The following is a 16127-nucleotide window of genomic DNA, read 5'->3' on the forward strand; positions in this document are numbered from 1 at the left end:
TTTCATGTTGTAATTACTGAATTCAAATTGTAGCATTTCTTTAAAATACTGGAAATCAGGCTCTCATAGTCCTGGAAAAAGACCCCAAACCTAAGTATTGGCAAAAGGTCTGAACTTCCAGCTGAACTTCAGCATGTGCAGTTGTTTTTAAACCAGCCTTCAGTGCACACAGCTGTGCCCAGATGGGGCTGCCTGCTTCCCACTCTCTTCCCAGCAGCTTCCCGGGCCGCTTACTAAAGGGTTTTGTTTTTTCCTCCTTTTACTTCAGTGCCTTTAGACTGAGGGTACAGAAGGGGAGGCTGTAGTTCCAGAGCTTTGCATTCCTGGCTGAGCTGTGCTAGTGTTTGCATGCAGAGCCATCGTCTCCCCTCCAACTATTTTAATCATTTCAAAAGGGTGGGTCAGCAGGCATTTGGCAGTGGCTCCTTTTCTATAGCTGAGGTGGAGTCAGCCAATGACCTGCAAGCCTGGAAAATTTTGCAGGGCAGTTCCACTGGACGGCTGTGCGGAGCTGTGCCATTTGAATTTCAGCACAGACACTCACTCACTGCGCTCTCCATTCCTGGCGTGTCTCCCAGTGCGGAGTTTAGCCGAGGCTCGGGCTCAGTTTTCCCTGCTCTCTCCCTGCAGTGACAGCTTCCCCGGGCTCCCTGAGCCAGGACTCCCGAGCCACCATGGAGGACACCACCTTGCAAATCATCGAGCCACCCACCGTTTCTGACACCTCGGAGGAGCAGGCGCCCGACGAGCCCATCAAACCAGACCAGATCAACGGCGTGATGGTGCTGACCCTTCTGGACAAGATCATCGGGGCGGTGGATCAGATCCAGCTGACCCAAACGCAGCTGGAGGAGAGACAGCAAGAGATGGATAGCGCAGTGACCAGCATCCAGGGAGAGCTGACCAAGCTGACCAAGGCACACACCACCACCAGCAACACTGTCAACAAAATGCTGGAGAAGGTGCGCAAGGTGAGCGTCAACGTCAAGACGGTGCGGCAGAACCTGGAGAAACAAGCCGGGCAGATCAAGAAGCTGGAGGCCAACGAAGCGGAGCTCCTGAAACGCAGGAACTTCAAAGTCATGATCTATCAGGTAAGGAGCTGTGTTTTTACATCCTGCTAGTGGGTGTTTTCTTTGCTGAGGGTCCTGTCACGCTGCATGTTCGGCCCAGCTCTGTCCCAAACTCCCCAGATTGCCTGGCAGTCCAAGCTGAGGCGGGTCCCCCGTCACCCTCGTTTGTGGTTTAACATTTTCTGTGTGTCCTAGGACAAAGTTTGACAGAGTTGTCCCATTTAACAGGAATTTTAATGCAGATAAGGGACAAGCCCCTAAGGACTCACTGCAATGGGCCAGAAGTATCAAAATAACCTGATTTTACTGCTTATCTCAACAAGGAGCAATAGTGCTCTGGGATCTGGAAGGGGGTGTTGTAAATCCATCTGCCAACGTCTCTTCTACAAAGAGGCACCATGTGTATGGCTACGTGGAGACTGATAATATTTCAGATTTGTGACATGCATCTGGTAACAAGTGATAGTAACCCCAGCCTCAGGGTTAATCTGTCCAGCCAGGGCAGATAGAGCTGTCAGAGAAAATTCAGCCCAGCCCCCTGAGCTTGGCAGTGCTCGGGGCGGCCTTTGCTGAGGGCTTGTACAATTCCCATCTTCTTTCTTCTGCGTCCTGCAAGCCTTGGACCTCCTTGTTGTTTGGTTTCAATAACAACTTTGGTTTATTTGATGTTCACCTCCTGCACTAAGTGTTGGAGTTTTCACTTAACATTAAACAAGGAGGGAGAGAGGAACATGATTCTGTCAGGTTTCCTATCTGGAGTTAGAGGTTTCCTATCTGGAGTTAGTTTTCAGCATCAGAGTAAACTCTTCTATTGGGCCATGGGAGAAAAGTGAGTGAAACAGTTAATGCTACAGCTGAAAGCCTCTGGGTTAATAATAGCCAGCACTAGGAACAAATGGAGAAGCTTCCAGTGCTGATCATGGGAAGAGAGAGAAGAAAAGCAGAATAAAAGGGAGAATGGTCCTTACTGTGAGGTTTGGGGGCGAGTGGCTCATGACAGGATCAGGGGTCAGACATGTACAGGGCCTGTGGGACTCCCTGGTTCAGAGCTTGAGCATTGTTGTTTTATCATGTCTGAAAAACTTGAGTCTGTTCAGATCATACAGGAAATCAAACAACAAATATATAGCCAGATATATGTGTATGGATTTATTACGAGCTCTTTGTATTATCAATCTATCCATGGAAAAATAAAATAGAAGCAACAACCACTCCAAAATGAGGGGAATGAAGGGAATTGTTTAAACATAACATTCCATGTCGCTTACGGAAATAGGTAGGAAGTTGGCAAGGTTGAAGGTCCTTGGGAAGCATCCCAAACATCTGCAGGTTAGTGTTTCATGAGCAGTTTGTCTTGGTTTGCTGTGGTGTAATGATATTGAGCAGAGTTTCTTTTTGAATATAAAAAAGCAATGCTGCTTCTAAAGGCTTGGGGCCTGCCCTTGCTGCTGTGGTGAGGACAGAGCAGCCTCAGAGGGAGTTGTTTGGCCAGGGGCTGTTCCAGGGACTTGAGGAATCATGGAGGTATTAGGGGAAGAAATTATTTGGGATTTAGGATAATTTCCCAGCATGGAATTTAGTGTGATCTGAATGTCACAGAGCACAGGTAAAGAATTCTCCAGGTTTTCACCATGTGACATGGAGCCATTTGTGCCCTCATGGACATGCTGGTACTTCCATGGGAGCTGGAGCAGACCTTGCCCCAGCAGGAAAGCATCCAGTTCTGGGGTCCACCCTGGGGGTTAGCTGAGGAATTCACTGTGCTTTCCTAACAGTGTCTACAATTAACACCAAATAATTACAAAATAACTCTCATCTAATTTAGTGTCTCACTTCTCTGACCCCCCCACCAAAGTGTCTGTTGGGTATGTTACTGGTCATGTAATTAATTCTGCGGTGCTGGGCACATTATTGCTCCTCTCTGACTCAGGGAAAGCTACTTTCCCAAGCTGGGGGTGACTCCTGTGTGTTTTCAGTTGCTGTGGCAAAAAGCTCAAAGCTTTATTAGTCTTTTCTTTTGGTGAACAAGAGATAAACTCATCCTAAGAGACATAAAAAATTCCATAATCCCAGAGCGGCTGTTTTCGGGTGAGAGATCTGAGCAGACAAAAAAGTCATGCTCTATAGGGTTCAATATTGCACAGTTCTTCAGTAGAAGAAATAAAGGAGGTAAAGATAAATGAGCTCTTTGCTGGTTCTTGATGTTTGATCATTCTCTCAGCATTGATCCCTGGGGCTTCAGGCATTGTGGAAGGATTATTTCAGGACTGCAAATAAAGCCTTTTGCACCTTGGATGGAAGTCAGACTGCCTGTGAGAATTGTGTTTTGCTTGGTGTTGATTAGGAAGAGATGAAAAACAAATTTTTGTCAGGGAAAGCCTGATCTGTGGCACGATCCTGAGTGCATCTGCTGGGTTAGTTTCAAAATTTGCAGGAGAAAGTGCAGGGCTGGATGTCATTCCCATGTCCTGGCTGAGTGGAGGTATTGAGCAGAACATTTACAGGCATCACTGTCAGTTCTGTCCATGCTTTTGTTTTCTCACTTGTTTACCCTCTTTGAGCTGATTTTGCCAGGAGCTGGTCTGATTTCTCCAAGTTAAGAGTTTTTGTATAGACTTAACGTAGGGAATTAGATCAATTCTTTAGAATAAAACTCAAAAATAACTGTACCCCTCCAAATTGCCCCATCTTTCTCTTTTGAAAACTTGCTGAGCCAAAGCAGAGGTGACAGCTTTGACAGGCCACTGTGTACGCAGACGTTCAGTGCAGAACTTACCTTCCTAAAAAGTCTGATGTCAGTGAGTGCCTGCACTGCTCAGCAGCCCCTGGGAGCAGAGCTCAGAGCTTCCTTTGTACCTCTGTCCCAGGCTCCTGTCTTTCAGAGAAATCAGGGCACCAAAAAATTCCGTGAGAGTGGTTGCTAATAAAAACAAACTAAAGTGACTTCATCCCAAATCTCCTGGTTTTGGGATCCTGAGCCTGGGGCTGGTTACTGCAGTTCATGGTTAAATAATGGATGCCCTGTGCAAGCAGCTTCTGCTCTGAAACCAGAATTTGTGCCGTGTTCAGCTGGAGAGCGGCACGTGGCAGTTTATGTAAGCTTGGCATTTTCCTCCAAGCGGTTTTTGACAATTAAACTTATTCCTGCAAATGCCAAAGGCTGATTTTGTTACAACCGGACAGACCCTGCAGAGCTCGGCACGCACACGGAGTATTGGATTTCTAAAGTGTGCCGGCCCTTTATTTTGAGGCTCGTGTGGGCGCGCAGCTCTGGCAGCTCTGGCTCGGGATGTGCAGTGTTTTTGTTGGGAAGAGCAGCCTTTGCCCGAGGGGAGTGAGTGTGTGCTCCCCACGCTGTCCTGTTTGGAGGCTCCAGTGGGGCTCATCTGCTCTTCAGGGGGCTTTGGTGGTCACTCTGAGCTCTGTGAGATGTGACTTTCCGTGGGAAGGGTTGTGGTGTTGGGAGAGCAGGGTGGGACCTGGATCCCAGCCATGCAGTGTTGGGTGGGTAGGGCTGGGCAAGGGAATATAAATAGCCCAGCCTGGCTTTGTGCTCGCGTGGGCCATATACGGATGGGAGCAGCGAGACTGTACATCGAGAGAAGGAGGGGTAGATTTCAAACCCACACATTAATGGGACAGATTCCGAGGCCAGACCTGAACTGCCTCGGTTTTGGGTCTGTGCTCCTCAAAAGAGAGTGTGGAAAAGTACATGAGCTCAGGGGGCTGAGGAGAAGCACAGGGCAGGGACCCCAGGGCATACAAACTCACTGCCCCCAGGCTACAGCCTTTCTCCACTGCCCAAACAGAATGGCAGCTGCCCTGAGCTATGGTTTTGTTTCAAATTAATCATTCAGAAACTCATTCATGATGAGTTTAATGGCAGTGGAGCATTGACAAGAGCCAGCAAGATCCCCAGGCCTGAGGGACAACCTGGGTGGGTGACATGCCTGCAGTTTAGTGGAGCTTACCCAGCTACCAGCATTAAAAAGTAAATAGGAATTTCCAAAGCAATTTGGGTGACAGCACTGGGATAGGCATAGGCACCAGATACCCATGGGGTGCTTCTCCTGCAAGAACAGCTGGCTCCACATGGCTGAGAGCTCTCTGTGCTGGAACATCCATCCCTCTTCACGGTGGCTCACAGCAGGGATTTGCATTGCAGCAGCCACTGTATTTATTTTCTGATAATACTTTAAAATAAAAAAGCAGGTTTCACTTTCACTCCAAATCCAGTCCAAAGCAGCTCCTGTCAGTGCTGCCTCCATTGCAGGGGGACCACACGAATATCTCTATGTACAAAAATGTTGCATATTCTCTGCATATTACAGAATTATGAGAGTCTCAGGATAATAATCTAGAGGAGACTGAGCCTTAAAATAAATTCAGGATGTTAATAGCTCTGACTCTTACGATTTTTTTTAGTGCAGATTACCAGTCTACCAGTAGGCAACTCTGGAGCATAGATTTCTCTGTTGCAGTCTAGTATCAACTGCATTAATATTTAATTGCTCAGCTATTATTTATAAGCAGTTGGTGCCAGAACTGTTTGCTTTGCTAAAATCCTTTCACTGTTATAGTTCCAGACTGAGCTGTGTAGCCAGAAATTGTCTCAGAGCAAAGGGCCAGAGGCTGCCCAGCCATTGGGATAGGGTTAGATTGGATGAGTAGTGGCTCATGAAAACAAACCCAAGGTAATATCCCTCCTGATCATATATTCCTCCCTCAGGCCTCTCATGTACACAACCCAGAAGGCACAGCAATGACTCATAAACTATTCAGCAACAGGCTTAGCCCTCTTTTATCCCCTTTGGGATTGTGCTCTTGATTCTGCAAGATCTCCTGTAACTTACAGAGTACCTGAAGAATTGTGGGTCCACTGTCCAGCTGTGAGATAAACAAAGAGCAGAAACAAAATGTGCAGTATCAGTAAAGGAAAATCAAATGTTTAGAATAAAAAGTCTCAGGATGTTTAGTCTCCAGCTTTATGTGAGGATGCAAATGTCAGTGTCTGCAAAGCATCTGTAATACAAACCCCATCTTTGCTGCTTTGCTGTTCAGGAGCAGCTCCGGAGTCATCTGTCAGCTCAGACAGATTTATCCGGGAGGAGTACATCTGAGAGCAAAGCCAGTGCTTTTAATGCTGTCAGAGGGGAAAAAAAACCCTCCTTTTCACTCTCAATCTATTTACTTCTTAATAGAAGTAAACTTTTTAATGCTGTCAGAGGGGAAAAAAAAACCCTCCTTTTCACTCTCAATCTATTTACTTCTCTGTTTCCTACAGCCCTGCCTGTCTTCTGACTCACTGAAGGCAAAAGTATTTTTCCAAGCACAGCCTCCTCCTCTCCCCACCCTCCCTCCCTTCCTTTGCACCAGCTCTGGTGCCTGTACCAGGCTGCTGTTTCTCACAGCTCATGAAGCAGATCCAGCTTTTCAGACACAGCGTCCAGGACATGGGGTAACTGGATGTGCCTGATAGAAAGAAGTGCCAGGCAGATTGCACAACACCCAGAATTACAGGGGCTGGGGAGACTCTGCTAGTCAGGGAGATACTACTGGAGAATGAACTATTTATCCCTCTAACATTCACTTAATCCCAACCTGATTTGCTTTCTCCCCTCACATTTTAGATCTTTTTCTCTCAGCACTATTCCTTGGTGACTTCTTACTGCAGGACTCCAAAGTCTCGTCCCTAAAGCTTGAGGGTTCTCTTTTCATGAACCTCTTGGCACTATTGAAAACAAACTTTGTCCAGCCCTTGCTCTGACTCTGGAACCCAGAGTCAAGGCCATGCCTGACTTTGCTGTGTCACTGGGTGCAGAGATCTGGGAGCTGCTGGGAATTACCCAGCACTGGTTTAGGGTAAGGTCAGTACGTGACAAAACCAGCGGATAGAGTTCTGGAGTTGCACCCGCCTGTTTCAGTCTCTGCAGCCTCTGCACTTGAATCAATCAACACAGGGGTTTAAAATCACCACCCTTTTTTTCATGATCTTACACTTACATGCAAACTCTGAGTTCAGCTACGCCACAGCAAAGGGAGACATGTCCCCAACAGGCGACACTGAATCCCTGTGACTGTGAGCGGAGTCTGACCTGTGGCAGTGTCAGCGGGAATGTGTCTGAACCCACAGAAGGGATCCTGTTCCTCCTGGGACCTTCTGAATCAGAGACAAGCACTCTTCCATCTCACAGATCTTTGGTGACTCTCTTTTCTGTCAAATTCTGCTTCCTGGCTTCTCCTTTTACGAAAACATACCCCTGTGCCTTTTCTCTCTGCCTGTTTTCATGCTAACCCGGATCACTGTTGGCGTGTTCTTAATCAGCTTCCCGGCAGGAACAGGTAAGTGTTTCCATTGTGCTTCCATTCCCCGGCCATTGAAACGCAGTTTTCCTCATCTTAGCCCGAGAAGAAGCCACGGGTGTGCCTTGAGTCTTCGCCAGGGACTGCCCTGTGAGCCCACCCCGTGGAGACAGGCCCGGGGCAGCAGAAGACACTCGAGGAGGCAGCAGTTTCAGCAGTTTAGGGCCTCGTCAGCGGCACCCCCTGAAGATCACTGAACCTCTTCTGAAGCTCTGGGAGCTGCTGATTCCGAGCCTTTGCTTCTTGCCTGCTTGGGGCTGCCTCAGGCTCTCAGACCCGCAAGGCTGATCCTGCTGCTGACTAATGTGCTTGATGCATGAGCGTGGGAGAGAGGAGCTGGGATTTTCCCTCAGGCCATCTGGGAGGGAGGAGTTGCTGTGTGGCTTGCACGAAGGGCAAGTGGCCAGGGGCAGTTGGCTCTGCTGGCGTTTGCTGTGACTGGGCAAATCCCACCTGTTCTTTGAGCTGCCATTTCTCCCCCTGAAACACAGCCCTGGAAAACCCATCTCCTCAGGCTTCTTGTGAGCGTTAGTTTGTGATTTTGAAATGGTTTGAAGTCGTTGTTTTAAACAGGTAAAACAGGCAGAGAGCACAAACTGTGACATAAACTTCCAGTGCCTCAGGCAGCCCCTGCAGCATCTCCCATTTCTGTCTGGCCACAGCCCCTGGTGCTGCTTGCTCAGAGTCAGGCCCTGCACACACTGGAGTGGTGACTTTAACTGCTGTTCATAAACATTGAGGCCACAGTGGCCTATTGCCTTCCTGTCATTGTATAGCTACTGGACAAAACACCCCAAGCTCCAGCTGCCCTGTGGGGGTCACCCAGCAGCATGTCCAGCACTGTCCAGTGGGAATGGCCACCTGGGTAGACAGGACTATCCAAGAGCCAGGTGAGGGTGAACCAAGTCCAGGAATTGTGGTCTCTGGGCAAACCTGCCAGGGAAAACTTCTCCTTTTCAAGGAGAGTGTCAGATGTAAAAAAGCCCTTTTTTTTGTGATCTAGCAAAAAAAAAAAAAAAAGAAAAAAGAAAAAAAAAACCCACCACAATTTCAGTGTCCACAGAAAAGGTCTGTTCCACCAAGGCACTGGAGAGGAGAGCACAGCCCCCTCTGTGCAGGGTGTCAGGACACTCCTGAGCCCTGCTAGGCTCAGGGTGCTTCTCAGGCTTGTTGCTGTTAACTCAGGAATAGCTGAATCCTCCTTCCCATGACACTGCTGGGAGGTCAGCACAGAACAGTGTCCTCTGAGGCCTGGCAGAGCAGAGCAGTTATCATGGCAACGGGAGAGCAGAACTTGTTCTCCTCTGGCACAGTTTGACCTGACCTGGAGGGCTTTGCTGCCCAAGCTCCTCCTAATCCTCCCGCGGCCACCCCGAGGCCAGGGCCAGGCTGTGCTGCCCGGGGTGGGCAGAGGGAGGGCAGGGCTGCAGGAGGGGCTACAGGCTCCAGCTCACTCGGCATTGGGATCAGCCTGATTTGGTCATAGTGGAGCCCGGGAAAGTGAGCTGGTCATTTTCTGCACGTTATGGCTGCAAATGTCAACCAAACTCACCGTTTGTGCTGTTGCAGTTGTGTAAAAATAATGGAGTGAAATGAATTGCAGATGTGATTTGCATGTGCATGTGAGAACCTTCCATTAAACCTTCCAACTGTTGAAGACTGGAGTGGCTGGGAGTGCTGGGACTCTGTTCCTTACACACTGACTGGGAATGCAGCTCAGCTCTGAGTCTCCTTGGCCTTTTATACGCCAGGGGAAGTGTTTACGTGTGTTGTAGCAACCAGGCGGGTGTCCATGGCCGTGGGCTGCGGGTGACTCACTGCCAGGGAACTCGAAAACAATGTCAGATAAAAGCCCTCTCAGGGGAGCCGGGGAGAGACTGCTGCGGATCCAACAGCTCAGAATTGTTTGAAGTAGGAGGACACAGGGCAGCTGGCAGCCAGCTGCCTTGGGGGCTGGCTGTGGGCACTGGGGCCCCTCTGGGTGCCCACAAAGTCCACAGATGGACCGGCCCAGTGCCAGGGAGCTTCCCAAAGCACAGCTCATCCCGGGAGGTCTGTGCTGCAGGGATAACACATGCTCTCTGTCCCTGTCCTGCTGCTCTGCACTGTACACGGGACAGGGCTAGAGTCTGCTGCTGCTGGTACCAAAATCTTGTGAAAAATGTTGTTTACCCACTGTCCTTGTGCCAGTTGGATCCAAGCAGAGAGGACAGAACTGGTTTGCCTCTGCTGATTGGGAGCCAGGTTTTGAACACCCCAACAGGCAGGGATGCCAAGACCCAGGATTTTGGACTCACCCACTTCAGGATCAGTGTTTTCCAAGTAAAAATAGAATGCTTGGTGTTAAAAATGTGGCTCAACTGGATGAGTCATCAGTGAAATGAAGTGCAGAGAGCATAGTGCTTTGCTTGGAGCAGGGATTTGTGCAGCAGCCACCCGTGGGCCTGGGATAGTTCTTGATTGTTCCAGTCACATCCCATTATCCTCCATGCCTGTTTCTGCAGGCATGTTCTGCCCACACCAGGCAGTTCCCCTTCCCCACTGGAGAAATCTCCTAGGCAGGGAGGAGGAGACTCTTGGTGTCCTTTAGGCAGTGCCTGGGTGCAGGGAGAAGGTACATGCAAGGGATGCTCAGCAGAGCGTGCCCATCCCCATTAAGATGTGCCAGAGCTGTGGATGTTCTCACACCAGCTGTGCTGTGCCTGAACCCACAGGAATAATCCCTGAATGCAGGTGAGCTTGGACTCTGGGGACTGTCCCTTAGCACAATGCTGAAAATCCTCCAGTGGTCCCCCAGCAGGTTATCTACTGGTCAGATCAGCAATCAGTGAGAAAGAGGTGGGCTGGGGGTGGGAAATGCAGGAATTATACCATGCCTAGGAGAGAGAGAGAGGCCGGGAGCAGGATGTGAAGGGTTTCCCAAATACAGCTGGAGAAAAGCTCTTAGAAACAGTCCCAAAGTGAGAGGCTGGGATCCTCACGTATGGGAAGGGCTGTGCTCCCTCTGTGCCTCTGGGTCTGATCCATGAGGTGCCTCCCAACAGAGGCAAGAGCAGAGCTGTGAGTGCTGCAGGGCTGGGGTTGGGCTGTGGGGATGGAGCAGGACTGGCAGAAATGGGAGAAGTGCCTGAGTGCAGCCCATGGGATCACAGAGCTGGGCAGCTGCTGCTCTCCAGGTACATTACCGAATTAGGCACCCCAAGAGGAGTTGCTTCCACTGTCCCGTGTATCCAAAGCTGCTGCTGGCTGTGGCTGTGAGGGAAGAGCTGCAGGATGCTGCTGAGGCTGGATGGGAGCATTGCTGGCACAGCCCATCCCATCACATCAGAAAATTCAGTCAGGAGCTGGATATACTGGTGTAGCATGAGGAAAGGTTGTTATTTATGTGACAGACATGGAGTTATTGAGGTGGTGTTTCTTTCTGCAAGCACATATTCTGGAGCTCACAAGGGGCTGATAGGATCAGAGTTTGCAGGATATGGCCCATTTCCAGGGACAGCCGTGCCAGGAGAGAGGGGGATGCCTTTGTTCTGGCTCATTGTGTTGCCTCAGAGGGAAGGAAGTGGCTGGAGTTCCTGATGTTCTGCTGGCTGGGCAGGGTCCCTGGAAGTTTCTGGGATTGCTCTGGCAGGTGTTGTTGTGGAGAACAGGATCCCTGCCTTCCCTATGATGTGGGTTTGCCCTGGACTGACCTGGCCCTCTGGAGAACGTGTGTATTGTTTTCTGCTGAAGTGGCTCATCAAATGAAGAAAACACATGTTGGCCACTTCACCTTAATCTCCACAAAGTACAGGAGACCTGACGTGTGATCTGGAGGGTGAAGAGCTTCACCGAGCACAGTTCTCTGCTCTGAAGAAAGCCCAGAATGAAAGCTTTACTCCAGCAGGCTCTGTATTTTCACCACAGACACTGCAGCCCGTGCCATCCTCACTGAGCCCAGTGCTCCATGGAGCTGGCTTTTCACTGCTCACAAAGGTTTCTCCAGATGCCCTTGTGCTTCCAGAACTTCAGCTGGCCCAATGAACAGTACCTATGCTTGGGAAAAAATGAGAAGGCAGCTGAGAGGATCTGGATTTCACCCAGGTGAAGCTGTGCTGGAGTCACATATTCAATGAGTTGTGTCACTTCTCCAGGGGAAGTGACAAGGGAAGACAGGGCTGGGGACAGCACCCATGTCTGCAGGGAGGGCAACTCCTCCTGCCTCTGTCCGGGAGCTCAGGCCAGAGGCACAGAGTGGCAGTGACCTTGGTCAGCCGGGGCAGTGGCGTGCACTGGGACAGCGCTCAGGGTGAGGGTGTGCACACACGCCGTCCCTTCCGGCGCCGAGCAGGGACCGGGATGTTCTGTCCCATGGCAGCGCCAGGAACGCCCCTCCTCATGCCTGATGGAATGACCACCCCTGGTCTCCTGGCTCTTGGCACCCGTGCAGCTCGTTCGTGCACAGCTTCAGTGGAGCAGTGGCAGCTGCTGTGACACACAGAGCATAGGAGGTGCCACAGCAAAGTCACCCTCCTGGGTCCCAGAGCACCTCCCCAAGCCGGGGGCAGGCAAATCACTGCCGATGTTCCAGGGTTTGCCGTGCGCTTCAAGCACTTGGGATACACCAGGGACTGCCCCTTGATTTCCATGGGCCTGGTTCCTTCCAGTGCAGGACTGGAATCCCATCCCTGCTCCATTCTGCTGCCTGCCCCAGGGCTCAGAATGGCACCTGGCTGTCCTGCTGCTCAGGCTCTTCTCCAAACCTTATCCCAGCAGCTCCGCATGCTGAGTGCCCGTTCCACACATTGCCCTTTGGCTGCTGCTGGATTTCTGACAGTGCTGGTCCTGGCAGCTCCCACCCCTCCCACCCAGCTCTGTAGATTAAAACTGCTTGGGCAATACATTTCCAAGCGTGAGCTGCAGCCCTGCAGCTGTGACACTCTGTACAGTGATGGGCTATTTCCAGCCTGTCCTGGGAACAGAGAGGTGAATCACTGCAGCAGGGACGCATGCTATGTGCTGCTCAGATGAAAACCAATCCTGCTCCAGGCCTGTGCCCCTCTACCAGGCACATGCTTGTCCTCTGCCACTGGGATCAGAAACTTGGCTGGCTCAGGCTCGTGGAGAAGCTGAATGAACCCAGCCCTGTCCCAAGTAGAGCTGTGTATCCTTGCAGACCAGGCTGTGTGAGTTGGGACCACTATCTCCAACATCTCCAGATATGGACTTGGGCAAATTCTCCAACTTATTCCCCAGTGGAGAAATAGGAAAAACAGGGCAGCCTGCTGCATCCCAAGAGATCTCCCAGCCCCACATCTGGATCCTGAGGCCTTGGGAAAGTCTGAGTGTAGCCTGGGGGCAGCCAGGACAGCGTGTGCATGCTGGTGCTGTGGCCGGACTCTCAACTCCAGCCGTGCCTCTGCAGCCCTGTGGGGCTGCAGCTGGACCTGGCCAGGCTGGAGACCTGAAGAGCACTGTCCTGTGGCCAGGAGTGAGGGGCTGCAAGGGCCAGCTCCTGCAATAAAAATGAAACTGGAGAGCACAAGACTGTGACACAGGCAGAGAAAGAAGGGAAAAGGCTCCAGTTTTAGTACTGGGCTGCCTTTCCCATACTTCTGGCATCACAGATGGGTTCTGAGCCAGCCTAGGGTGAGCAGAGCTGGTGCCTGAGTCCTGATATGGGAGAGTCCTGAGCAGATCCTCTTCACAATAACTTATCAGCTGCAGTGAGGGAGGATGAGCCCAGGCCTGAGGTACCTGTGTGTGTTTAGCTGGGTGGAGGCCAATGTCTCTGTGGCACCGTGGGAGGGAGGACGGGCTGGCTCCAGGGTTGCCTGTGCCTGTGTGTCTCACTGGCTCCGCTCTGTGTCTTGCAGGATGAAGTGAAACTCCCATCTAAACTGAGCATCAGCAAGTCTCTAAAGGAAGGTGAAAAGCTGGAGAAGGAAGGTGAAGGTGAGGAGGTCCCTGTGGGTGAGGACCATGCAGAGGAGGACCACATCCAGCTCTCCTCGGATGAGGAGGTGGAGATTGAGGAGATTATTGAAGAGTCACGGGCAGAACGCATCAAAAGGAGTGGCATGAAAAGGGTGGATGACTTTAAGAAGGCATTCTCAAAGGAGAAGATGGAAAAGACTAAGCTAAAGACCAAGGAAAACCTGGAGAAGACCCGCCACAACTTGGAGAAGACCCGCCACAACCTGGAGAAGAGGATGAACAAACTGGGCACTAAAATTGTGACTAATGAAAGGAGAGAGAAGATGAAGAGCTCTCGGGACAAACTGAGGAAGTCTTTCACACCTGACCACACCATCTATGCCAGGTCCAAGACAGCCGTCTACAAAGTGCCACCCTTCACTTTCCATGTCAAGAAAATAAGAGAGGGTGAGGTGGAGGTGAAAGCCACAGAGCTGGTGGAGGTTGGTGGAGAGGAAGGAGAAAATTCAGATCTGATGCGTGGGGAGAGCCCCGACATGCACACACTGCTGGAGATCACGGAGGAGACTGACGCGGTACTGGTGGACAAGAGTGACAGCGAGTAGGACAGGCTGCAGAGCACAAGGGTTGTGGATGACAGCTGAACACATTATCACTCACATTTCGAGCTCTCCCTGCCCTGGAGCCCCAGGGAAGTGTACACAATGCATCTTTCTTACCCTGCAGAGCCGACGCCGATCCCCTGCCTGCTTGTACAAGGTGTATTTTATATTTTAGTTTTAGCACATAAACATTAGGAACACGGAACTGTTTTTCTTACACTACTAAATCACCCTCGGAGACCATTCCTGCTGCAGCCTTCTTGCCCCACACCTGAAGATGGGCTTTGAGTGACAGGGCCCTGACCCAGCTGGAGAGTGCTGATCCCAAGACAATGGCTGTAGAGCTGAAAGGTCAAGAGTCCTCCATAAGAAAAAACTGGTGTCAAGAAAGCAAATATTCCTGCAAATAGGCCACCAGCACACACCACCCAGCCCCCTGGCTGCACAGCCACCCCACAGGAAGGAAGACTCCCAGCACCCAAACCGGCTGCTCCTTCGGGGGACCAGAGGAACTGGGATGCAGCTGGTGCACGGGAGGGAAGAGCTGAGCAAGTCCAGTTGATGGGCAGCCCATGGCAAAGCTGAGCTGGCGTGCAGCAGGTGGGGCTGCTCCTCTCTGCCCTCCCAAGGACTGGGTGACCTTTGCATGAAGCCACCCTGCAGCTGGGCCTGCCATGGGTGCCTGTGGGGTGTCACACAGCTGGGGTCCACTGCTCCTCCCTGCTGTGCCCCTGGGCCGTGGCAGGAAAGTGCAAGCTGAAGGCTTCCTGCCCAGGTCACAGATCTGGCTGCCAGAGATCCAGGGTCCATGGCAAGTCCCAGGGGCAGGGAGCAGCATGGAGGTGGGGTGCTGGATCTGCTCCCTCCACACCACAGAGGTGGTGGCAACAGGCAGTGAGGTCCACACTTGCTGCCCTGGGAGAGGGGGACACCCAGGCAGTGATGCTGGAGCAGCCACCATGGCTAGGGACTTGTTTCTAGAGGGATATGGGATGCACTGCTGCCATGTGAGGCTCTAGACGATAAGAAAGAGGCCTTGACACCTGTCCAGCACTGGATCTTGAGCCCTTCTGAGGGTCTGCTTTCTGGAGGGGTCCTGGCACAACTCAGGCTCATACCCATGCCCACGTCCTGTGCTTTCCCTATGTCCTGCTTTCTGCACCTTCACTCTGTGCCCTGAGTGAGGCAACACGAAGGCAGCACACGGTGGCTTGGGGGCTCTGCCTGGCTCAGCCCCACGTGGCTCTACATACTCAGCCCCCGCTGCAAGACCCAGCCCCACATTTCCCATCCTGCTCCCCTGGCACGAGGCTGCTGCTGTTCACATAACCCAATATATAAACTTGCTTTTCCTTTAAGAATTATTTTCCTTCAAATCGTCCAGTGCTGTTCTGGCTTTGGGGTGCTGCCACAGCTTCCCTCCCCACAGAAAGTGACCGGTCGGTTCCGTGTGCCGGCTGCGGGCAGCCCTGAGACACCGGTGGCCCTGAGGCTCCTGGTGTGGGGAGGCACTGGGCACTGGCTCTTGGCTGCTGGTGGTTCCCAGCCCACACATCACCTATCCTCACGGAGTCTGCAGGCCCACAGGCAGTTTTCACACGGGTTTTCTCTGAGCAGCAGGGCCAGGACAGCAGGGCCAGGGCGGCAGAAGCCCGGGTGATCCTCGCCTGTCCCTGGCCGTGCCCAGGCAGCAGTGCAGTAATAAAGTCTCTTTTGTAAACCACCAGTGTGCAGCCTGTCCATGGCACCGGGGGCTGGGGAGGGGCTGCCACACAGGGACTGATCCCCACAGCCCTGCATGGGGCTGACACTCAGAGCCTCACGGGGATCCATCCCCAGGGCTTCAAGGGGATTGATCTCCACAGCCCTATGGGACTGATCCCCACGGCCCCACAGGGACCAATCCCCACGCTCCTATGGGATCAGTCCCCACAGCCCCACAGGGACTGATCCCCACAGTCTTACGGGATCGATCCCCACAGCCCTAGAAGGACCGAGCCCCACAGGGATTGATCCCCACACCCTAGAGGGACTGATTCCCACAGTTCTATGGGATCAATCCCCACAGCCCCACAGGGACTGATCCCCACAGTCTTATGGGATCGATCCCAACAGCACCATACGGATCGATCCCCACAGTTCTATGGGACTGGTCCCCACAGCCCCACAGGGG

At 51.9% G+C, this 16127-nt stretch overlaps 1 protein-coding gene across 2 annotated transcripts; it reads left to right on the forward strand.

Moving 5' to 3' along the window:
- Positions 1-307: 307 nt before the first annotated feature.
- On the forward strand, positions 308-15665 carry CAVIN1 (caveolae associated protein 1). 2 transcript variants are annotated; one of them, XM_083877346.1, is made up of 2 exons: positions 308-1094; positions 7477-9060. In XM_083877346.1, the coding sequence occupies exons 1-2, from the start codon at positions 675-677 to the stop codon at positions 7528-7530; spliced, it is 474 nt and encodes a 157-aa protein (XP_083733472.1). In that variant the 5' UTR covers positions 308-674; the 3' UTR covers positions 7531-9060. The 2 variants fall into 2 exon arrangements, with proteins under 2 accessions (XP_083733472.1, XP_083733471.1); XM_083877345.1 differs by lacking the exon at positions 7477-9060 and adding an exon at positions 13292-15665 and having other exon boundaries at positions 331-1094.
- The last annotated feature ends 462 nt before the right edge of the window (positions 15666-16127 follow it).

Source organism: Zosterops lateralis, assembly GCF_965231275.1.
Source record: "Zosterops lateralis genome assembly, chromosome: 24".
NCBI lineage: Eukaryota > Metazoa > Chordata > Aves > Passeriformes > Zosteropidae > Zosterops > Zosterops lateralis.

Excerpts from the sequence above, each read along its gene's own strand:
- CAVIN1 (XM_083877345.1), top strand. The coding sequence starts at position 675 with ATGGAGGACACCACCTTGCAAATCATCGAGCCACCCACCGTTTCTGAC. Across the intron at positions 1,095-13,291 it reads TCAAAGTCATGATCTATCAG|GATGAAGTGAAACTCCCATC; the intron begins GTAAGGAGCTGT and ends TGTGTCTTGCAG.